This window comes from Pecten maximus, chromosome 2, assembly GCF_902652985.1.
Source record: "Pecten maximus chromosome 2, xPecMax1.1, whole genome shotgun sequence".
NCBI lineage: Eukaryota > Metazoa > Mollusca > Bivalvia > Pectinida > Pectinidae > Pecten > Pecten maximus.
In genome coordinates, this window is record NC_047016.1 from 12,177,099 (window position 1) to 12,202,526 (window position 25,428).

The 25,428-nt window shown below is 36.0% G+C and overlaps 1 protein-coding gene across 1 annotated transcript in view; it reads left to right on the forward strand.

The window, feature by feature from the left end:
- LOC117317759 (gamma-aminobutyric acid type B receptor subunit 1-like) overlaps positions 1 to 22,468 on the forward strand; it is a 52,265-nt gene extending 29,797 nt beyond the window's left edge. Inside the window, exons 3-16 of the mRNA XM_033872680.1 lie at positions 11,999 to 12,190; positions 13,226 to 13,374; positions 13,979 to 14,084; positions 14,382 to 14,445; positions 15,588 to 15,665; positions 16,292 to 16,442; positions 16,963 to 17,095; positions 17,736 to 17,843; positions 18,236 to 18,440; positions 19,027 to 19,154; positions 19,603 to 19,731; positions 20,217 to 20,357; positions 20,869 to 22,097; positions 22,189 to 22,468. Of these exons, the coding sequence (XP_033728571.1) occupies positions 11,999 to 12,190; positions 13,226 to 13,374; positions 13,979 to 14,084; positions 14,382 to 14,445; positions 15,588 to 15,665; positions 16,292 to 16,442; positions 16,963 to 17,095; positions 17,736 to 17,843; positions 18,236 to 18,440; positions 19,027 to 19,154; positions 19,603 to 19,731; positions 20,217 to 20,357; positions 20,869 to 21,168 (1,884 nt within the window). The 3' untranslated portion in view covers positions 21,169 to 22,097; positions 22,189 to 22,468. The remainder of the gene's footprint in view (positions 1 to 11,998; positions 12,191 to 13,225; positions 13,375 to 13,978; positions 14,085 to 14,381; positions 14,446 to 15,587; positions 15,666 to 16,291; positions 16,443 to 16,962; positions 17,096 to 17,735; positions 17,844 to 18,235; positions 18,441 to 19,026; positions 19,155 to 19,602; positions 19,732 to 20,216; positions 20,358 to 20,868; positions 22,098 to 22,188) is intronic.
- Positions 22,469 to 25,428: the final 2,960 nt, after the last annotated feature.

The window sequence follows — 25,428 nt, forward strand, 5'->3', positions numbered from 1 at the left end:
GGCTGTAGGAGACATTGTGTGGTGAATGTGAGTTTGGCTGTAGGAGACATTGTGTGGTGTACGTGAGTTTGGCTGTAGGAGACATTGTGTGGTGTACATGAGTTTGGCTGTAGGAGACATTGTGTGGTGTATGTGAGTTTGGCTGTAGGAGACATTGTGTGGTGTATGTGAGTTTGGCTGTAGGAGACATTGTGTGGTGTACATGAGTTTGGCTGTAGGAGACATTGTGTGGTGTACATGAGTTTGGCTGTAGGAGACATTGTGTGGTGTACATGAGTAAATTGGCTGTAGGAGACATTGTGTGGTGTACGTGAGTTTGGCAGTAGGAGACATTGTGTGGTGTACATGAGTTTGGCAGTAGGAGACATTGTGTGGTGTACCTGAGTTTGGCTGTAGGAGACATTGTGTGGTGTATGTGAGTTTGGCTGTAGGAGACATTGTGTGGTGTATGTGAGTTTGGCTGTCGGAGACATTGTGTGGTGTACATGAGTTTGCCTGTAGGAGACATTGTGTGGTGTACATGAGTTTGGCTGTAGGAGACATTGTGTGGTGTACATGAGTAAATTGGCTGTAGGAGACATTGTGTGGTGTACATGAGTTTGGCTGTAGGAGATATTGTGTAGTTTGAGTTGAGAAGTCCAGCTATTTGGGTTATCGTGTCCTTTTCATGTCTAATTTTAGCTTGCATGTCTGGGGTATAATTAGTACCTCCAGACATGTCTAAGGCTGTCATGGACATATTACTGAAGACCCAAAATGACCACAGAACCATGGAATTATATTGTCAAAACCTTAATTTTCAAAGGTTAGTTAGCTTTACACCATGGATCCAAGAGGTTCTTTTGATGATAATTGGCAAATGTGATAATGGCATCGTGATAACATAATATGGCGTGCGGAAATTAGACATGTGTCGTGTAGACTGCTCTGGCCTTAATGTAAATACAGACACTCCAGTAGATTCTTTATGTTTATTACAAAACATATATTAGGTCATTAAGAACAATTAGGTTCTTTAAAGTTATCATTTATCATAAAAATGTTTTATAATTTTGTCAATTTGTTCAATATATGATGAAATTTACATTCAAACTTACCCTCTGCTTTCAGGATTTTTCTTTTATTTAAAGATAGATTTAATTTTCATCAACACAATCCTAATAAGGATGTATTCACAATTCACATCAAATTTTCACTTGAGCTAATGATGACATTGGTACATATATTCTGGTCAGAAAGGAATGATGGTTATTCCACATCTTTATGATGATGAAGATATAAAGGTTTACTTTTCACTTGTAACTCAGATATATAGCTAAAATGTCTTGTTTTCATTTTTAGACATTGAAGACATGATAGGATCAAATACAGTGTATTCTACAGTTTTAAATCTGTATGCAAGACATTGAAGGCAGTTAATTTGTGTTTCTTAACACATTTTTTTTTTTTTTTTTCAAATCTTTTCCTGATTTGACCTTTTTCTTGTTCATTCAAAATTGGAGAATTGAATTAAATTTTTCTCCAGATTTTGACTTGTTTTCAAATTTGACAAAATTATTCGTTCAATCCCATTTGCAGAAAATAGGGACATGCATGCATCACAAACAGTCTCATATTCTTCAAGATATTAGCTAATTGGCAATAAATGCTGTTATAATCTATTACATAAAATTCTGGTGACTTCAAAAATTTTGTGTGTGTAGGAAACATACTGGTAGTTTGTTCTGCTGGCCCTAAATGTTAAGTCTATGCTGGGATGACCAGGGACCTCACTATTTCAGTAACAGGCAAAAGTATAGCTCCCTGTCCCAAAGAGATCATTATGACTTGTGCTTAAAGCTGTTTTATGATGGTGGGCTATTCAAATCGCCTTGCATCCATCGGTCGTCTGTCCGTAAACAATTCTTGTTATCGCTTTTTCTGAGAAAGTGCTGAAGGGATCTTTCTCAAATTTCATATGTAGGTTCCCCTTGGTCTGTAGTTATGCATTTTGTATTTTGGGATTGAGCAGAAAACAACATGGCCAACAGGCAGCCATCTTGGATTTTGACAATTGAAGTTTGTTATCACCATTTCTCAGAAAGTACAGGAGGGATCTTTCTGAAATTTTATATGTAGGCTCCCCTTGGTCCCTAGTTATGCATATTGCATTTTGGGACCAATCAGTCCACAACATAGCCGACAGGCAGCCATCTTGGATTTTGACCATTAAAGTTTGTTATCGCTATTTCTCAGAAAGTACTGGAGGGATCTTTCTGAAATTTCATATGTAGGTTCCCCTTGGTCCTTAGTTATGCATATTGCATTTTGGGACCAATCAGAAAACAATATGGCCGACAGGTAGCCATCTTGGATTTTGACAATTGATGTTTGTTATTGCTATTCCTCAAAAAGTACTGAAGGGATCTTCCCCAAATTTCACATGTAGGTTGCCCTTTGTCTGTAGTTATGTATATTGCATTTTGGGAACGATTGGAAAACAACATGGCCGACAGGCAGCCATCTTGGATTTTGACAATTGAAGTTTGTTATCGCTATTTCTCAGAAAGTACTGAAATTTCATATGTAGGTTCCCGTTAGTCCCTCGTATTGCATTTTGGGACCAATTTGAAAACAACATGGCCAACAGACAGCCATTATCGCTTAATCTTAAATTTCATATATAGGTTCCCCTTGTTTGAAAAGTACTAGAGGGATGTTTCTCAATTTACACAGATTAGTAAGAGGAAGGGAAAAATAGAGAGAAGATCAATCTGACATGGAACCTATAAAGATCATTTAATGGTGGGCGCCAAGATCCCTCTGGGATCTCTTGTTGAGAATTATACACAGTAATGATGTAGTCCTGGAGGTGATACTTACTGTAGCTGATCTTCCAGGCCCATTCTGGTGTATCTTTGTGTTTTGAACACTCAATCACTGACACCAACTAAATGTCTGTCAGTATAAGTGTCATTCCTGAAACAAAAGTTTGAGAATTTTTAGGTCACCCGACCTATTATTCTTACCACCTTTTGTTCATCATCGTGCATCATCCATAATGTGTTCATAAACAATTTACATTTTCAACTTCTTCTCAGAAACCCCCGAACCAATTTCAATAAAAAAATTGCAGAAACCTTCCATGGCCAAAGGTCAATCAAAATTGTGAATTATATTGGACCCCCCCCCCTCCCAGAGGAATGAGGGGTAGGGTCAAAAGGGGTCAAATTGACTGAAATTTCAAAAATCTTCTCCTCAAGGACCCATTTAAGATAGAATCAAATTCTCTTCAAAGATGGCAGAATCTTCAGGTTCTTTACCAAAATTGAGAATTCTTTGACCCTGGGGTCTCACATTTGCTGGTGGAGAGTGGGTTAATTTCACTATAGTCTATATATGGAAAATCGCCATTATTGGCTATTATCTATTTGATTTCTATTTGAATAAGCAGGTTGGGATGACAGTTTGTTGGTATGCACATGTTGGCCCTGAATGACCCCTGGACTGATGGGTGGGGCCAAAATGGGTCAGACTACTGAATTATTTCAAATCTCTGGTGACCATTAAGGCCCATGGGCCTCTTGTTTGTCTTCGTTTTTGTATTGTATTTATATAACTGTATATAACTAGAATACCCTTAGTGTCATTGATGTATTAATATGAGCTTTGTAATAGGAAAATGAATTAAGGACTTAAACATTCTAAGTTATTACAGGGTGGTTTTCTAATAGAGTATTTGGACTTATGTTTAAAGTGCACTGTCATTGTGACAATTCACATCCTGAATTTGGACCCTTAGAAAACTATTCTATGAGTTTCAGCGCTCAGTTAGGAATTCAGCTCTTGTAGGAATAGATTCATTGTGTGTTGAACTTCATGTTGGAACATTCTTACAGAATTAAGGGTTGTGTAGGGGGCCAGAAAGGATCCTAGTGAGAAGCATGTCTTGATTACCAAAACTCCTTATTTCTACCCAAGACCTTACTTGGAGCTGAAAGTCTGATAAAAAAGGGATCAACTATCAAAATTTTAATTTAATCAAATTGTACTGAATGCCTTCTTTTGAATTATATATGCCAATCCATACAATTTCATACCAACAAAATGATTTTCCTTCCTGATGAAAAGTAGTAATCTGTATATAATATCATTGTCACCCAATTAAGTTACTACTCACATTTGTCAATTGATTTGAGGAGCTGTAGAAATAAAGGAGTTTGACTCATTGGGACTGATGGTTGTAGTGAAAGCGTGTTCTCAAGATTTTAACATTCAGGTCGGTTCTCCGTTATTTCTGTGCTTTGACCTTTTCGTCTTCAGAAATGTGTGAGCCTTGTGAGTTATTCAAGGCCCTTAAGCCTCTTCTTTGACATTATTTCAGAACTCTAGTTTTTCTTCTCATAATGATGCCTTGGAGTACAGCTTGGCATAATTCGGTCAATTGGTTAGTGACACAGAGTAACATTTTTGGCATGCCTGGACTTATTTTAGGAACAATAATGGACAAACTGTTTCCGTGGGGCAGGCCTCTTGTGACAGGATAGCTGCTGTAACATTGTGGGTTCCATTAATCTAATTAACACCTGTGCGGTTTCTGTGTGAAGACAACTCCACCCAGGAGATTATCCTAAGTTCTCTAGCTGTCTATGTTTTGTTGGATTAGACCATTCACTATCCTACAGAACACTAGATATAGGTATACCTTAATGCTACTGTATATGTGCATCCATAGAAGGTGTCCAGTTTATAACGTCACTCTCTAAAAGGGGTCCAATTATCTCATTCCATACAAGGTGGCCAGTTAAGTCAAGAAATTAGGTTAAACAGAAATGAATATACATACTTTATGATGCTAGCTGAACCATGTCTTGCATAAATGGTTTTCATTCATGCATGTTTAGACTTGAGATGTCCCAATATCATTGCAAAATTGCTTCTTGGTATGAACATAGCTTTATTAGCTCACCTGAGACGAAGTCTCAGTCGACCTCTTCTAATCACCTTTTGTCCGTCGTCGTGCATCATGCGTCCGTAAACAATTTACGTTTTTGACTTCTTCTCCAAAAAGCAAAACTTCAAAAATTTTCTTCTCTACTCTCAGATATAGTGGAATCAAATACTCTCATAGATGGAAGGATCTTCAGGTGTTTTACCAAAATTGTGAATTTCATGACCCTGGGGTCTCACGTTTGCCCCTGGGTAGGGGGTAAAATTTACTATAGTTTATATAGGGAAATCACATTTTTGACTAACGGGTATTATTTGTTGGATTTGTATTGGATCTCATTCTAATCTGGTTAACATTATCAGCATGGGATGACATTTTGATGGTATGCACATGTTGGCCCTGACTGACCCCCAGGGGCTGATGGGCGGGGCTAAAAATAGTCAAATTGATTGAAATTTCAAAAATCTTTTTTCGCAATACCCAAATAAGGTAGAATCAAATACACTTCCTATATGGAAGGGTCATAAGGTGCTTTACTGAAATTGTGAATTTCAGGACCCAGGAGGCACGTGTTGTATGCCCCTGGGGATCGAGGGGGTAAACTTAACTACAGTTTATATCACATTTTTGACTAACATTTGTTGGATTGCTTTTAGAATTCATTCTAACATTTGTTAACATTATCATCATTGGATGACAGCGTAATAGTATGCACATGTTGGCCCTAACTGACCCCTTGGACTGATGGGTGGGGCCAATAAAATTAACTGAAATATTTCAAATCTCAGGTGACAGTTAGGGCCCATGGGCCTCTTGTTACTGATTGGTAGGATGGTATACTTAGAGCCTTCCTACATACATGTACATATAAGTAGCTCTAATTATTAATACAGTATAATTTCTTAAAAAATTATGTCATGTCTTTTCACAATAAAAAAAATCACAATTTGGCTGATCATTAAGGCACATAGGGTTATCAATTTTTTTTTTTAAGATTTACTGTATAGAAGATTCCCATTATTTTGTCATGGAACAAGTCAGATTCAACCCTTTGCTGGTGGATAGCTTGTAATAATTTTCTGCATTGATTATTAATTTAATCTTCATTATTGCTGAAAATGACATCGTAATGATCAGTAAGATTTGGATATGGCTTAGAAACCAGGAAGTATGGTGAAGATTGTTCACAGAAGAAAACTTTTTTGTGCCAATTGACACCATTGATAAAGTGATTGTGCACCAGTTGAAATTTGGTGAGTGCTTATTGATGGAAAGCAGGTATTTCTGATTACACAGAAATAGAATTACTGCTTAACATGATGACACAGAGGGAGCTGATAGCTCAACCTGCTTAACAGGCAAACCAGATTTCAAAAAGATTTCATCGAAAGAGAATTCTTTTTGAGAAGTTTGATTAAATTTCTGACAGTTTTCATTACAGAATATTGATGAGATGGACCTGAGTCATATCATAATATCACTTAATATCATCAGGAGAAAATGTATGGTGTCCATTGCACTGAAAACCTTGTATAACTAGATGTAACACAAGTACACTGTAATCACAATTTTTTTAAGTTAATTATAATTGGTTCATATTAAGTGTTAAATTAAGGGATCCTGGACGGGCTAATTCCATCGTCTGTATGGAGATTCCTATGTTATCATCATTGCAACCAAATCATCACATGCTTGGAATGATGATTAAATCAACCCAGTGTTTAAGTCTCACATGGAGTAGTGATGAAACCTGCAACTCTGTTATTTGTTACACTCAAATGTTTTCATCTTGTTTTGTCTGTTAGAAGGTCAAATACTCTTACAAAAACTGTTTGAAGGTCATCACTGATTTAGTATTGGTCTTTTTATTAGGTCATCTGAGTCTCAGTTGACCTATTACAATCGCCTTTTGTCCGGCAGCGTTCGTCGTAAACAACTTACATTTTCAACTTCTTCTCAAATACAAACAGGCCCAGAGACCTAATACATTAGGTATGTAGCATGCTGGGATGAAGGGCTACCAAGTTTGTTTAAATGGATGACATTGACCTTCATTCAAGGTCACAGGGATCAGATATGCTAAAATCTTTATAACAAATTCTTCTTGATAACCAAAAGGCCCATAGACCTAATATTATGTGGGTAGCATGCTGGAATGAAGGGCAACCAAGTTTGTTCAAATGAATGACCTTGACCTTCATTCAAGGTTACAGGGGTCAAATATGCTGAAATCTTTGAACAACTACTTCTTGATAACCAAAAGGCCCTATATACCCAATATTCAGTCTGTACCATGCTGGGATGAAGGACTATCAAGTTTGTTTAAATGGATGACCTTGACCTCAAGGTCACAGGAGTCAAATATGCTTAAATCTTTGAAAAACTTCTTGATAACCAAAAGCTAAAATATATTAAAACTCAGGTGACCGTTAAGGCCCATTGGCCTCTTGTTGTTATACATATACCAAGTATATAGATGGTTGATGTATATTTGTGTTTCCTCGTTGTTATGCATAACTGGTATATGGAGATGGTTTAATGGTACATATATGAGATGGTTTACTGGTATTAGAGATGGTTTACTGGTATATGAAGATGGTTTACTGGTATATAGAGATGGTTTACTGGTATATGGAGATGGTTTACTGGTATATGGGGATGGTTAACTGGTATATGGAGATGGTTAACCGGTATATGGAGATGGTTAACTGGTATATGGAGATGGTTTACTGTATATGGGGATGGTTTACTGGTATATGGAGATGGTTTACTGGTATATGGGGATGGTTTACTGGTATATGGAGATGGTTAACTGTATATGGAGATGGTTCACTGGTATATGGGGATGGTTTACTGGTATATAGAGATGGTTTACTGGTACATGGAGATGGTTAACTGTATATGGAGATGGTTTACTGGTATATGGAGATGGTTTACTGTATATAGAGATGGTTTACTGGTATATGGAGATGGTTTACCTGTAAATGGAGATGGTTTACTAGTATATGGGTATGGTTTACTGGTATATATCCCAAACAGAAATGGCAAGCTTGCGATTCACTATTATTGCAAGCTTGCCGCAAGCTTAATCTGCGAGCTAGGAATTGGAACCTTGCAGCAAGCTAGTATTTGAAACCTCGCGGCAAGCTTGCGGTGAGTCTGTTTCTGCAAGCTTGCGGCGAGCTAGTTTCTGCAAGCTTGCGGCGAGCCAGTTTCTGCAAGCTTGCGGCGAGCTAGTTTCTGCAAGCTTGGGGTGAGCTTGTTTCTGCAAGCTTGCGGCGAGCTTGTTTATGCAAGCTTGCGGCGAGCTAGTTTCTGCAAGCTTGCGGTGAGCCACTTTATGCAAGCTTGCCGCAAGCTAAATAGTCTAGCTCTGAGGTAAAAATAAATTTAATGCAGCAAAAATAAAGCAAAAACATCAAATTAATGTAAATGTCTGTATTTCTATCATTCAGAGCAGTATGGCATGCTGTTACAATAAAACACCTTATAGATACGAACTTTATATACAAACATCTATATTTTATTCCATATTCTTTTAAACTAAATCATTAATGCACACTTACATAACAATACCTCAAAGGTTATTTAATTTCTAGTTCATGAATGTTTTTCTTATCATTGTTAATCTCTGTTGTTCCTGCAATAATGGCTTATAGTTTTTGTTGGAATTCGGTAGAATATTCATCATATGTTGATAATACCAGTTCTTTTTTCAGTACAGTTACAATATCTTTAAACTCTTCCTGTCATTTCCGTCCACTTCAGAGCTCACTGTATCTTTTTGCATTTGTGCTACAAAAAAATAAAACAAAGCAATATTACATAGAATATTGATCAATTGATGTTATTCTTTGTAAGCCAAAACAACTATATTAGGTATTTGAAGACATCTTTAAATGTCAACAACTAAATCTGGCTTAATTACAATTTTTCTAATGTGACCACTCTAGATATTTCATGATAGAGAATCAAATATGTGACATTCCAAGTTTAGGCATATATATCACAAGTTGACTATCCATAGAGTAAAATTGTGTATGATGCCTAGATCTAGAAGTGCTGTCTTATAAACAGAAGCATGGTTAGTTTTATATACATGTTTTATTGTCAGTTTGTCTTAAAACTATTTTTGTGCAATAATTGCAACATATCCTAAACACAAGAAATGAATGTAAAAATACACATTTCTCATATATAAGGTTCAACTTTCCTAGGCTTTTCTGTTATAAAAGATAAAATATACAAGAAGTTTTTGTTTTTGTTAGATGTGCTAGTGTTATAGCTCTGTATTTTTTTTCACCCAAAATTTCCAAAGATTATAGAATAATGTTTATTTTAGATCAGTAAATTATTCTTATATCAATTGAAACATTATCCGTATGTTATTATAAATCTCACCACTCACCATTTATTGTTGACCCTTGGAAATCTTCATCTGGATCACTTCATTGAGTCCATCTTCTGTTTGTTTATGTAACTTATTTACAGAACTTTCAACATGCAGATGTAGATAGGTTGCACATGTCCTTACCATGTCCAGAATGACAGAAGTTGATTCTATTTCCAGAAGTGATTGATAGGACAATTTATACTGATTCACAGAGATGCAAAATGTCCACATGTAGCCACAGGAAACTCAATTCAAAGTGGGGACCTTCGTTTTACATTGGTCAATCTTAAGTTGGGGCACAGGAAAGGTTTTTCATTCATACAGACTTAATAAAAATGAAGATTTGTGAGTTCAACAGATGCTTTCTAAAATACTATAAAATTGCATTAAAGTTACTTTTACGATATTGTTTCATTTTATGTATTTATTACTGAAATAAATCATCAAATAAGTCACAATACAGTCAGTTAGAAATGAACCTTATACCCCAGGGTTGGCCCCATGGTGCCTGGAGTCTGACTGGCATGGACTTCCTGTACTCATCAGCTTGAACTGATATCATATTACCTTGGTCAAGCTGGGCCAGTCTACTTATAACTTATGCTCTCCTTTTGTTTGTTTACACATATTGGTGTTGGAAAGGTTTTTGATTATAAGGCTTCAACATATATTTTGCTGAAATTTGCACTGATGGAAATTCAATTCACATAATTGGCAGGTTACCCTTAGAATGAATATCACTCCTAGAAACAACTGATTATACTAACAAAAATATATCATAATATATTCACTGATAACTTTAATAAAGAGGATTTTATAAATACATGTGTAAAATATATAAATGAAGCAATACTTTAAGCATTATTATAAATTGGTTGGATATCTAAATTTGAAAAGATATGAATGTCATGATTATTATTGAAGTTTTACAAACATGAATTGCAATTTAAACAGTAATGATTGATTACTGAAATCATCATTCAATTTTGATTCAAAAAGAGGTGTTTTAACTCTGAAGAAACTCATATTCACCTTTAGATAATCTGATATGAAATACTAAAAGTTACAGATTTTGAAATAGAAAATCCATGCTGCTGTGACTTGGAAGATTTTCACATCTCACAAGTAACATATCAGAGTAGAAAAGTTTCTAAGTCCACAACATGCAGAATATTGTAAAGGACTGAAGGCTTGCAAGCTTGCAAAAAGAGAACCCTCCTGCAAGCTTGCAGAATGACTCGCAAGCTTGCAGAAGGGCTTGCAAGCTTGCAGATGAACTCGCAAGCTTGCAGAAGGACTCGCAAGCTTGCAACCATGATCTTGCGAGCTTGCAGAAGGACTCGCAAGCTTGCAGAAGGACTCGCAAGCTTGCAACCATGATCTTGCGAGCTTGCGGATAGCTTAAGTTTTAGGACCTGCCTGCTTGCAAGCTTGCGCAAGCTTCTTACTAGCTTGCATATAGCTTGCGAAGAGTAAAATAAGCTTGCCGCAAGCTTACTGCAAGCAAGTATTTTTGTTTGGATATTAGAGATGGTTTACTGGTATATGGAGATGGTTTACTGGTATATTGAGATGGTTTACCGGTATATGGAGATGGTTAACTGGTATATGGGGAAGGTTAACTGGTATATGGGGATGGTTTACTGGTATATGGAGATGGTTTACTGGTATATGGGGATGGTTTACTGGTATATGGAGATAGTTTAATGGTATATGGGGATGGTTTACTAGTATATGGGGATGGTTTACTAGTATATAGGGATGGTTGACTGGTATATAGAGATGGTTTACTGGTATATGGAGATGGTTAACTGTATATAGAGATGGTTTACTGGTACAGTACTGTATATAGAGATGGTTAACTGGTATATAGAGATGGTTTACTGGTATATAGAGATGGTTAACTGGTATATAGAGATGGTTTACTGGTATATAGATATATAATCTAAACCGTCTATATGAAGCTGATAACAGACATAAACACTTAAAAAGCAAACAGTTCTCCTGCTGATTGCTGGTCTGATTAACCTTTGGATAGTGAACTTAAGTTTATTCATCTCAACTATTCTGTTTGTTAAAATGTTTCAAATAACTTATTGATACTCAGGTAGCAAAATTACACCAAAATTGACTGAAAACTTCTTTCAATAGTAAGGATTTAGAATATACAGTGGACCCTCAATAATCCGAACACCTTCGTTCCCAGCCCAAATCGTCCGGATTATGAGTTTTCCGGACTGCCGAATTTCGTCTACCAGGTCAAAAAAATGTTTGTGTAAGAGTTATCTCCCTTTGCTCTATACAATACGGGACGTTTAAATGAACTGGAACTGGGTTATGAAGTCACAGTAGCTTGGGGACAAAGATAGGCAATTTGACAATATTAACCAACTTCTCCACTACAGCACTGTACCCTTTTACCCATTGTTTAAAATGTTTTGCTTGTAAATGTGGAAAGTTATTTTCTCAAATAATTTTGCTTGTTTTAGATGATAAAACTATTTGAGTTTAATCAATTACGCATTTTGTCTGTAGCTGTTCCTTGTATATACTGTCAAGTATGAATACACACATATAAAATATTGAGTTTGAGTTATAACCATGTCCAGAGAATGCTGTATTTATCCATGTTTTGTTGATACCAACTGTAAGAATTTATAATTTTTGATTTGCAGGCATACAAAGAAAAACTGTATGGGAAGAAGTATGTCTGGTTCATCATTGGCTGGTACCCTGACAACTGGTACAAGAAGTATGACCCCAAGGTCAATTGTACAGCAGACCAGCTAAAGGAGGCTCTGGAGGGCCACTTTGCCACAGAGGCTGTGGTCCTCCACCAGGAGAACACTGCCACCCTCTCACACATGGTAGGACCATAGTCATGATGTCAACAATATTAATATTATATATCTCAGTGGAATTATTCCCCCTTTCTCTACATTATCTTATAGTATCAGCTACATATAATTATAGCTCGCTATGGATGTTTGTATCAGTTACATATAATTGGCTGTCTGTGGATGTTTGTATCATCTACATATAATTGGCTGTCTGTGGATGTTTGTATCATCTACATATAATTGGCCCTCTGTGGATGTTTATATCAGTTACATATAATTGACCCTCTGGATGTTTGTATCATCTACATATAATTGGCCAGCTGTGGATGTTTGTATCATCTACATATAATTGGCCCTCTGTGGATGTTTGTATCAGCTACATATAATTGGCCTGCTGTGGATGTCTGTATCTGCAGTTACATATAATTGGCCCTCTGTGGATGTTTGTATCATCTACATATAATTGGCCCTCTGTGAACGTTTGTATCAGTAACATATAATTGGCCCTCTGTGGATGTTTGTATCAGTTACATATAATTGGCTGTCTGTGGATGTTTGTATCATCCACATATAATTGGCCCTCTGTGGATGTTTGTATCATCTACATATAATTGGCTCTCTGTGGATGTTTGTATCATCTACATATAATTGGCCCTCTGTGGATGTTTGTATCATCTACATATAATTGGCCTGCTGTGGACGTTTGTATCAGCTACATATAATTGGCCCTCTGTGGATGTTTGTATCAGTTACATATAATTGGCCCTCTGTGGATGTTTGTATCATCTACATATAATTGGCCCTCTGTGGATGTTTGTATCATCTACATATAATTGGCCTGCTGCGGATGTTTGTATCATCTACATATAATTGGCCTGCTGTGGACGTTTGTATCAGTTACATATAATTGGCCCTCTGTGGATGTTTGTATCATCTACATATAATTGGCCCTCTGTGGATGTTTGTATCAGTTACATATAAGTGGCCCTCTGTGGATGTTTGTATCATCTACATATACTTTGCCCTCTGCCTTGACTTGTATGTTTTATGCTATTATTTTAGACCTCTCAGGAGTTTAAGGACAGGCTTGACTTGAATCTGAAGGAACGTAACTTTACGGACATGTCCCAGGTGGATGGTTACCCGGAGGCACCTTTTGCCTATGATGCTGTTTGGGCACTTGCACTTGCCCTGAACAGGACCAGCATGAAGTAAGGTTTGAAGAGAAAGTTTGATATGAAACATGTACAAATGTAGTGGGAGTGGAAAAATGCACGGCCAGACTGGGGCTCGAACCCGGGACCTCTGAACACTAGCCGGTCCAGTTCTGCTACACAACTCTCTGAATGTTTACATTGTGTATTACAATATACCACAGGCATATCTATAGTGTTCCTGTGAAAATCACTTAATACCAATTTACTTTATTTTAGAGTCAAAATAAAGTTGCATATACTAGACAAGTATTTGATACATTTTGTCATTACAGTAAACAAAGTTTGTGCTGAATATAAAGTTTGTAATGATTGTGACATCATTGTGTTCATTGTAAACTTCAAATGTTTTGATGTATATGTAGTTTTAAGCGTAAAACTTTATTCTATAAAATTGAAGATCCAAATGTCAACACAATCTGAAAATGGGGTTTTCACAAATAAAACATAATGTGACTGTACATCTGTATAAGGGAAGGTTAGGAAGAATATTTGAAATTCTTTGTTTTAGGCAATGCAAATAGAGTATAGGCATTGAATAAGTATACTGAAGTTATGACAAGATATTAATTAATTGAAAAGTATATTTGCTGTTTTTCAGATTGAGTAAATACAACAAGAAGTTGGAGGATTTCAACTACTACAGTGAAGATATCCGTCGTGAGATATACTCGGCCATGAATGACACTAGCTTTCTTGGTGTCTCTGTAAGTAGTACCCCTTGCAGTGCCCTAATTCTAGACATTCTGATGAAAAAACACAAAACCTGTATTTTGTCAGTAAAAAATAGGCTATTTGCTCAATGAACTTTAAAGACTTACATAGAAGTAGACATTTTCTGTCTGCACATCAAGTTCATGAAGCATTCATGAGATTCTGTCATGAAAAGTTGAGTGTCGTATGTAATCTGCCTTTCCAAATTGTCTCACCATGCCTTTTATTAATCACACTCCAGTTCATATATAACTTTGAGTTATTGATTTATGTTTGTAATTTGTTTTCAGGGAAATGTGGCATTTTCCTCGGAGGGAGACAGAATAGCATGGACCCAGATAGAACAAATGTCTAGTAAGGCCTAGTATACTCTTTTACTAGCAACACATTTTTCTACTTTGCTGATATGAAAGAGGATGAGTCAGGAATAGATTTAAGTCCTGATGTTGATCAAACTAGACATGTGTTATATATAGTTGACAAATGTGGTTCCCTTCACAATGTGGAAAGCACAGCAATGTTTTTTTTATCCCAGTCATGTTGTATCCAAATAGTCAGAGCTTTAGCTTTTATTAGCTTTTATTTCCATCTTTTCTAATGTGTGTGAGATATCTTTCCAGAGCAAAATATATATAAAAAAAATAGTCGAACAATTCAGAATACATTAGTCATGATAACAGTAACAATGATAAAAATGAGTTTCTGCATTAATCTTATCATACTTACTCAAAGTTGACTTCTGCCAAAGTGACTACTGTGAGAACATTAAAAATGAAATTAAAAGTTGTCATTACTCAGGTTTTATTCTGTAGCATATGATCCTCTGGTGATGTTCTTTGGCTTCAGTGCTTCAGTTCAGATAAGTCTTTCCCATCCCCACTTCCTACTCGCAATGATTGGTTTTTATTCTTAATTATTCTGCCAGTCCATCTCTCCATTATCATGTCCAGAGCATTTCTTATATCATATACAATTATAAATGGGGAGGTAAAGAGTTGCATTATCATCTACTCGTTGTACATAAACACGTAACAGAGTTATGGCCCTTTGATGGCCCTTTGTTTCATTTCTCATGGTAAAGTTTGGCTAGAGGTCGAGACTATGACTTGCTTCCAATACTCAGGGGCATTTATGTCTTACAGACATTTAACAGTTTAGATAATATTATGTAATGGTAGTCATGTTTAATATTTGTTATTAACTTCCAATAATTCACAAGATACAGATAGTCACCTGATATTACCAATAATTCACAAGATACAGATAGTCACCTGATATTATGAGTGATGAGCTTTCAAAGTTCAGATATGTAATTATCATTTGTTTTGCCAGGTACTGGTAAAATTTTATTATAATTACAGTATTTTAAAGTGACAGTAAAGTGTTGTTGGTCATACATGATTCAACATGATCTATCATCATCTGTTGTAGATGGGACTTAGTAAAGTGTTGTGGGTCATACATGATTCATCATGATCTATCATCATCTGTTGTAGATGGGACTTACCAAAAGCTTGGTTTTTATGACTACAATACAGACAACCTGACATGGATTAAAAAAGAGAAATGGATAGGTGAGGCTTAAAAGATTATTAGCCTTAGCAATGGCTTACAGCTCCAAATTATCATCTCTTAGTGAACACCTTTGTAAAAGTTCATAAACTTATATAATCTAGAAACCTATCTAAACCAGACATTAGTTTACTGTGGATTCCAGTCTGTACAGTGGTGAACTTAATTTATTCTGGTTACCTGTCTCAACAGAATTTTTGGTTTCCATGGTTACCAGTTTTCAATACCCATATTCTTGCGGAAAACTTTGTCAAGACAACTCGGACAACTCCTATATTAGCTATCAACCAATTCCATTTGAATACACAGGAATGTTAGCGACTCATAATGTGTACATATCCATGCAGGTTTTTTACCCACAAATTTAGGTTGCCGTGGTAATCCGTTCACTAAAAACAGGTTTTTGTTGGGAAATCTTCGGTGGTGGAGGGGCAGGGGGTATGAGTTGGCCCTCTGGATGACAGTTCTTGTTTGAATCTATATGAATATGATTATTTTGGTGCATACATATATGTACATATAAAGGTTATTCTTATATGCATATATAGGTCATTGTTTTTACTGATACTTAAATGTGTTACAGTTATAAAATTCTGAAGCATTTACATCAGTGTTAATGTTTTCACAGGCGGTAAGGTGCCACCTGATCATACACTCATCAAGTCAGCGCCAAGAGTTGTCTCCCATGGACTGTTCTTTGCTATGTGTTTCTTTGCTGCCTTTGGAATTGCCTTTGGGATATTTTGTATTATGTTCAACTTCCTGAACAGACAGCGGAGGTATGTGTCAAACTTTGAAAGGATGATCCAGCTCTCATTTAGCTGATCATAACTGTATGTTTTGATTAAAAATGTTGAAATGTAGCGGAACTGGACTGGGTCGATCATCAGCAACTATGTGGCTCAGTTGGTAGAGTGTCGTCTAGAGTTCGGAGGGTCCTTGTGTGGAACCCCGGTCTGCCTGCTACATTTTCTCTTTCTCCTATTACAGAAATGTATGGGAATAAACAGTTATCTCAATATTCATATTAAATTCTGTAATGACTCTGTTTATCCATTGAAATTTAACGCCTCTGTTGGCTGGATAGCTTCTGTTTATCCATTGAAATTTAACCCCTCTGTTGGCTGGATAGCTGATTTCACAATTAAATCAAAGAAGTTTTTGACAATATAAGGCATTAAATAATTTGAAATTCTATTTTTTTACAAGTAAGTCATGATATTTTTGACAGTTTAATTATAATAATTGGAGATATAATTAAACATGAAAAGCAATAATTATCTTTCGATGTTTCATTAGGTGCATTGCCTACTCCCAGCCAAGTGTAAACAATGTGACAGTGTTCGGGTGTATCCTCTGTCTCATGTGTATCCTTCTGTTGGGGCTGGACAACCAGTTCATCTCACCGGAACTCTACCCTCTCATATGTCAGGTCAGTATATTAAATCTGACTGTTAACCATTAAACGTCCAACCAGTTCATCTCACCGGAACTCTACCCTCTCATATGTCAGGTCAGTATATTAAATCTGACTGTTAACCATTAAACGTCCAAACAGTTCATCTCACCGGAACTCTACCCTCTCATATGTCAGGTCAGTATATTAAATCTGACTGTTAACCATTAAACGTCCAACCAGTTCATCTCACCGGAACTCTACCCTCTCATATCTCAGGTCAGTATATTAAATCTGACTGTTAGCCATTAAACGTCCAAAAAGAAAAACTGTGTATCATCAAACTCTATTAATTTTATGTAACCCTGGTAAATACTAGCCGCAATATACCGCATATAATGCAACTGTATAGGGTTCTTTGAACCGTGTTTGAAACAGGATCATCGAAGAATTGTCTATTTACTGGTACATAATAAATTGTATGTGGTTCAATATTGACTTCATGTGTAAGTCAATCAAATTTAACTTTTTTGTTTCAAAAATTTGTCAAATGAAAAGTTGTATAAAAATCTGTGTAAAGGTAAAGGATCAAATCAGTAGAGTTATATATATTATAATTGTAACCTGGCCATAATCATTTAGAAATGCACACGTATTGTTTGGTCTCTTTAATTAGTTGAGAGCATGGATGCTGTCCCTTGGTTTTACATTCGCATATGGAGGCATGTTTTCCAAAATCTGGACAGTTCACAGACTGACCACCGCCAACAAAAAGGACAGGAAGGTAACTATACATCAGGGTAGTGATGACCTAGTTAACACTACTGACCATCATTGATTAAACCATTGTCATATACATCAGGGTAGTGATGACCTAGTTAACACTGCAGTTAAACTGACCATCATTGATTAAACCATTGTCATTGACTTTATGATTAGTGTTTTACTGGCTTCAGATAGCAATGTCAATAACTGGGAACAATGCATTTGTGATTAGCACCCTAATTTATACTTGAATCAAACCTATCACTTGTATGATATCCACAGCTCAACCAACTGGGCCAAGGAAGCATCTTCTTGTCTGCTTTAATTGTGACAGTCTTAATACTGTACACAAGACACCAACTGTTCACTGTCCTAAGCGGGATACTAACCATTCCATTTCTGTATTTACAGGTAGTGAGGCGGTGTGAACTGTTCACTGTCCTCAGCGTGATACTGACCATTGATGTAGCGGTACTGACCACATGGCAGGTACTAGACCCTCTATACCGAGAAGTGGAAATATTTGAGAAAGAAGATCCTGTAGACACAGATGAGGATATCAAACTTCAGCCGGAACTAGAACACTGTACTTCAAAAAACATCTCTATCTGGCTAGGTAGGACACTGAATCTTTCATTAGAGACGGCCTTATTATCCCCTCATTAAACTTCAGCGAGAACTTAAACACTGTACTCCATCTGACCTAAGGTAGGATACTGAATCTTTCATTACAGATGGCCTTATTATCCCCTCATTAAACTTCAGCTAGAACTTAAACACTGTACTCCATCTGACCTAAGGTAGGATACTGAAGCTTCCACTGGAGTGGGGCCTTTTTTATCCCCTTACAAACTGACAGGAAAATTAAATCTTTGATCACTCGGTTAATCAATTTTGTTTAAGTGTGGCGGAGCTTGGCTGGAGCTCGGAGGTCCCGGATTAGAGTCCTGGTCTGGTTGTTTCATGTTTCCTCTCCAGTTACATCAGCATACAATCCTAGCATTTGAGATTTAGGTCCTCTTAATGATACCATCATAAATGATATGATTTTCCCTTTTTCAACACCCCGTAACCCCCAGGTCTTGCCCCTGTTTGTCTAAAAGTATTATACAATATAAAGGACAGGACATCTACACATGACTTGCCTACCAAGCATTCGATACTGTTGTGACACCAGTATTTATATAAAGTTTTGTCGACAGGTGTGATATATGGCTACAAAGGAATACTGTTACTGTTTGGAATATTCCTGGCCTACGAGACGAGGAGCGTCAAGCTGAAACAAGTGAACGACTCTAGATTTGTAGGAATGAGTATTTATAATGTGGTGGTAAGTTCATGTCCAGAGATCCCCTCTAATGTTTGATCATATATAGAAACAGGGATTCCCTTACTAATATGGAAGGTTGTCCTGTTTACCTAATGCTGTTCACTTTCCAATTATAAAAAGGCAGAAGGTTGAATGTAGAATTTCTTGACTTAACACAGAAAATACACAAGAATTGATATGCCCCCTTAAAACAAACAAATTTTGAAGCTTCAACCTGTTTTATAATTTCAAAAATAATAAAAGCATAACTGGTAAAAACCTGGATGATTGACAGGTCAGTTGTCTATAATTTGAAGACCTACTTTCTATGATGGAAATGAAATTTGAATAATAAACTCTTGCTGTTTATTGTTTAACTTATACAAATGTAATTCTGGAGATATAAAGTGATGGACACTAACACAACCTTATATCTTTATGTTACCACATGTTCTACTTAATTTTCCAGGTGCTGTGTGTGATAACGGCTCCCATCACCCTCATCATCAGTAATCAACAAGATGCCAGTTTTGCCTTTGTAGCCCTCGCCATTCTTTTATGCAGCTTTCTGTCTATGGGCCTCATATTTGTACCCAAGGTATGGAGAACATCCAGTTTATGTTGTTGGTGGACAGGGAAATAACTGGAGGCGCTGTCATTTTTAATTGTCTTAATTAATGATGCTAGTTCTTATCTCTTGACCTTTTTCAATTTTTCAAGACAAAAGTAATCATAAATGGAGCTATATATAGGCATTAAGGAATATTCCTTTGAAGATAAAATGCAACTTGAAGGAATTTGCATAACTATTATGGTTGTACATTCAAGATCATTGTTCAAGTTATTAATGAGTACAGGTACAAATTGCCTCTATATGTAGTATATCATTAATGATATAATGGCCACATTGCTTTAATTAGAATTTATCATGAATCATCTGGGTGTTATTTATTCAGTATGCCAGTATCAGATATAGACATAACAAGGACAAATTGGTAATTAAGGGACCTTGACCAATTAGTGTCAGAGAACATAATTCTGACAGGTTCATTCCCTTTTCATTTAATTCAAATTTTGTAACAGATTGTTGAAATAAGCCGAAATCCGAAGAAAAATCACCTGGAGGTGCGTGCTATGTCTGAATCTGTTGCCAGCAAGGAGGAAGAGGAAAGACACCAGAGGCTACTCGTAGAGAATGAAGGCCTCAAAAAACAAATTTCTGAGGTAAGAAAGGACTCAGAAAACATTCTAAAAAGTAGAGTCATACCGAAATCTTGGGTTTAATCTTTAATCTGAAGTAAAGGCTTCACTAGTAACAGATCTTTTAGGTAAAGATTTCATCTTAATAGGTAAGACTGGTACAAGAAATACTGGGATTTCAAACTCGAATGAATTCTCAGAGGCTTCCACACCTCATTAATGTATCATCTCAGCGAACAAGCTAGCCAGGTCTCACAACAGAAAACGTTATCTCAAAAAGACCTTACAGATCTTAATCAAATAATCATTTTGTAGGTAATTTTATGCAAAAAAACAGAAATATGAATTAAGAAAGGGAGCATAATCAAGTGTTCATGACCGATTCACTGGCTGTGCCCACTCTATTTGCTGACATAAATTGAAATGATTTATGAAAAGTTGTTATTCAATATTATTCTATATGCTTCATTTTAGTAGAAAGTATTTATAAATGCCATTAACTGGAGTTTGAAAAGGAACTGTTTCTCTGTTACAGATGGAAGATCGAGTGAAAGAACTGAAAGAGAGATTAGAATGTAAAACACAGCAGAGGCTTTTAATTAATGGGGAGGGACCAGAGAGGAATAAAGCTCCGCCAGCTAATAAATCTGACCAATCACAGATGGACATTGACATAGAGAAGTCACCCGACTTACACGACAGCATTGTGTTGGACCATAAAAATATTTTTAGTGATACTACATCTGTGCCATTCCAACCAAACTCGGACTCAAACTCGAGTGTGCAGAAAAAACACCATTATTCTTTATCAGATCAAGACATTGACTTTTTGTGAAACATTCCGAAATTACTACTCTTAAACTTATTTATTGAAATTCAGCAATAGTTCTTTGCAAAATTTTAGCACCATTTTGTGTTTGTAGATATAAAACTGTCTTAATTTTAGAAAAAAATACTGATCTTTGTAAATATAATAATGTGGTTTGTGTAATGTTGCTAAAGTTTGCACTTTCCATCCCTTTCTTTGACACCGATTTCATTTCTTTTCTTCACAATATTAAAACATTTTATATCCTTTTGCATCCTTAATGCATATAAATGAACAATGGTTCTTACATCAATAAAACCTTGAACCAGAGGATTAACTGTTGTACGTACCATATGTTCAACATGTCTTTGAGTGAAGCTGGGTTGTTTGTTGGGTATATTGGCAGTGAACAGCCAGGGTGTTCTTGTAGTAGCTAGTGGCTGCCTCACTGAACATCATATGAGACTGGCCTGTCATGTGATATCCAGAACAATTGCTAATGACACCTCTGCATTAAAACAGGACATTACCTGAAGTTACAGGACAAATTGTTTGGTCTGTAGATTGCAGAGGTGAAGGGCACTTCCATTTCATAATTGGATGATGAAATTCTGAATGTATGATAAAAAATTTCCAGATTATCATGTACAAATTAAATTCAGTAATGGTTTGGCAAGACGAGCTCTATTTACAATAATTTGTTTGTTTGTTTCAACTTTTTATGGCAGATTTGAAGGGTTGTGATATACAAGATGTTTTGGATTTCATTGATGTTGTGATAAAGACATAATGGCCTAAGTTTTCATAGATATACTTACACGTATACACTTATGTATATCTTACATAAACTTGACTAATCAATGGTAGCTCTGTTAATTATGTGATAGTTATAAAATAAGATCTAACTCTACTGTATTTGGAACAAAACAAATTCATTGTTATAGCGTTTATCACTGGTTAACATTTTGCGGTGTTTTCATGCAAACATACGCAGAACCCTCCAAACCCTGAGAAATCGTGAAAAAATGAAAATTTTTTGGAAAAAAGGTTGCTCTATTATGTGAGAACCTGTTAATTCTGCGTAATTGCAATCAGATGTATCGGAGTATGATGTCCCTATGAACAAACTGATACCTTAGTGTTGTATCATGATAAACTAAACATTACAGATAAGTAGTAGTAGTGTTATATCAAGTTTAAACACCATGACCATGTGCAATCTCAAAATTTCTCGTAACAAATTTTTTAATACTGTTTCAAATGTGTTTTATTTAATCCATACCATTAACATGGGTTTTAGGGAAATTAAATATGTTATGATGAAGAAAAGTGTTTGTGTTTTATACACCAAAGTATAGAGTCAACAATAACACCATAATCCAATTCAATTTGACAATGGGTTTGTGGCACCTTGGTTGCATAGATTTGAAGCAGACTTTGGAAGAGGAATTAATGGGTTGTGGTGTCACAGTTGCAGTAGATTTGAAGTGGCCATTGGAAATTCCAAGAATTGGTGACTTGAGAAAGAGTTGTTTCCTCGTCAAAGGCTAAGAAGTGGAAATTTGGGAATTGTAGAGATATTTTTGTTTAATATATTGATATAAGATGTTCTCTTTGGAAAAATTTTGGTAAGGTATATTGAATACTTTCAATTGCCACTAAGTTTCATTATTGAAGCATTGTGCTCAACTTTTCAACAGGCTATACAACAATATACATTCTATACGAAGAAGAAAAATGAATAAATAACAACATCCAACAGAACTGATTAGAGTATTTTACAGAAGAATCTTAATGTACAAAATGAACCGTATAGTGTAGATCGTTATTATGGATTATGTTAATGGTATTGATAAATGTTGAAAAGGCTAAAAGTTATGAATGGTAAAAGTAACATTAAGAAAAGTTAAACTCATTACATATGGGAAACTAAAGTAGAATTGAAATGCCTTTATTTAAATAATCTTCACAAGAAAACTGTCATCGCCCTATCCCCTACTCAAGAAATTAAATGTTCAGACACATATACTAGGACAGTGTAGTTACCATGTATGCTTGTGTGCAAAATAAAACAAACAAAAAACGGAGAGAGATAAAATTCTACAGAGCATCTATATGATTTTCTAGCTACACCACTGAACGATATCTTATGTATAATGGCATATCCTCAAGAGTAATGGTGCCATCATTTATAGCATATACAAATGAAAATCAAAACATCTGCAACATGCATTCTATAGAACTGCCCTATTACATAACTATAATTATCAATGTAGCACTAATAGTTTCCTAGATTTTTTTTGTCTGTCAATACAAGAGAACCCAGATACCATTGGTGTCCACTACTGAATGATCTTTATCTGTCCTATGAAAGACTGATCTTATCTCTACTTTTCCGTTCTTTCCCTCTTCCTCTTTATCATTTGATAACAATGGGAACCTATATATGAAGTCTATAAGAAAGATCAAAGAACCTTGTGAGCTATATTCATTAACAAGTTTTCATTGACAAAATCAAAGGTGGTCACCTGTCAGTCATTTTGTTTTCATGATCACACTCGTTGGGAACAACTACATAGGTACCAAGGCGAACATATATACCCCCAGGTACCAAGGGGAGCATATGTACCCCCAGGTACCAAGGGGAACATATATACCCCCAGGTACCAAGGGGAACATATATACCCCCAGGTACCAAGGGGAACATATATACCCCCAGGTACCAAGGGGAACATATATACCCCCAGGTACCAAGGGGAACATATGTACCCCCAGGTACCAAGGGGAGCATATGTACCCCCAGGTACCAAGGGAACATATATACCCCCAGTATATGAAGTTTGAGAAATATCCTTTCAACACTTCTTCAGAAATACCAGGTAGATAACTTATTTTCAACTGTCATAATGCAAGATTATTGCCTGTCAGCCATTTTATTTTCCTGAAGGGGCTGAAGGGAAACTGCATGCACATAAGTTTCAGAAATATCCTTTAGTACTTCTTAAAAAACAGCAATAACAAACTTTGTTGTCAAATCCAAGATAGCCACCATCCGATATCACTATTTCTTAAAAAATTACTGGAGGGATATTCCTAAAACTTCATGTTATGTTCCCCTTCGGCCTCAGTTGTGCCATTAAAAACAATCTGCTACAAAGCAGTCATCCTGGATTTTGAGGGATTGAAGTTTTGGGGTTTTTTTTTAGAAAAGTACTGGAGGGATATTCCTCAAACTTCATATGTAGGTTCTACTTGATGTCTAGTTGTGCCATTTGAATAGTTTTTTGGTCAGAAAAACTAAATTGCCAAAAGTGGCCATCTTGGATTTGAGAATTGAAGTTTATCACTTTTTCTTGAAAAGTACTTGAGGGATATGCCTCAAACTTCATATGTAGGTTCCCCGATGGTGGCTAATTGTGCCATTTGAATATAGTTTTTTGATCAGAAAAACAAAACACCTGACAGACGGCCATCTTGAATTTTGAGAATTGAAAGTTGTTATCGCTATTTCTTGAAAAGTTGTGGAGGAATATTCCTCAAACTTCATGTGTAAGTTCCCCTTTCTCCTTAGTTGTGTCAGTACAATTTAAAATTATGAAAAACAAAATTACCACAAAGCAGTCATCGTGGATTTTGTTATTGCTTTTTCTTGAAAAGTACTAGAGGTATATTCCTCGGACTTCCTGTGTAGGTCCCCTTGGTCCCTTTTTGTACCAATTAAATTTAGATTTTTGATCAGAAAAACAAAATGGCTGACAGGTGTCCGTCTTTGATTTTGAACATTCAAACTTGTTGTTCGCAATTTCTTGGAAAGTACTGAAGTGATGATTCTCAAACTTGACATGTAGGTTCCAATTGTTCATGTTATCTGATTAGTAAGAGGAAAAAAGAGAGAAGGGAAAAGTAGACAAAGATCAGTCTGACATAGAACTAATAAAGATTGTTCAATGGTGGGCGCCAAGATCCCTCTGGGATCTCGTTTTGTTTTTCTGATCATTTAAAAAGCAGACAGTTAAGAACCAAGGTAAATCTACAAAATAAACTTGAGAAACGTCTATTCTGCACTTTTCATGAAATAGCGATATTAACACATTTTCAAAAAATTAAAGATGGCTATCTGGGGTTAAAAGGCACAACAAGGGAACATACATCCGAAATTTGAAGATGATCCATTCAGTACTTCTAAAGACATAATGACAAACTTTATTGTCAAAATCCAAGATGGCCACTTTTCAGCCATTTCGTTTTTCTGATCAGTCCCTGTATTAATCAAAGTACTGAAAGTAC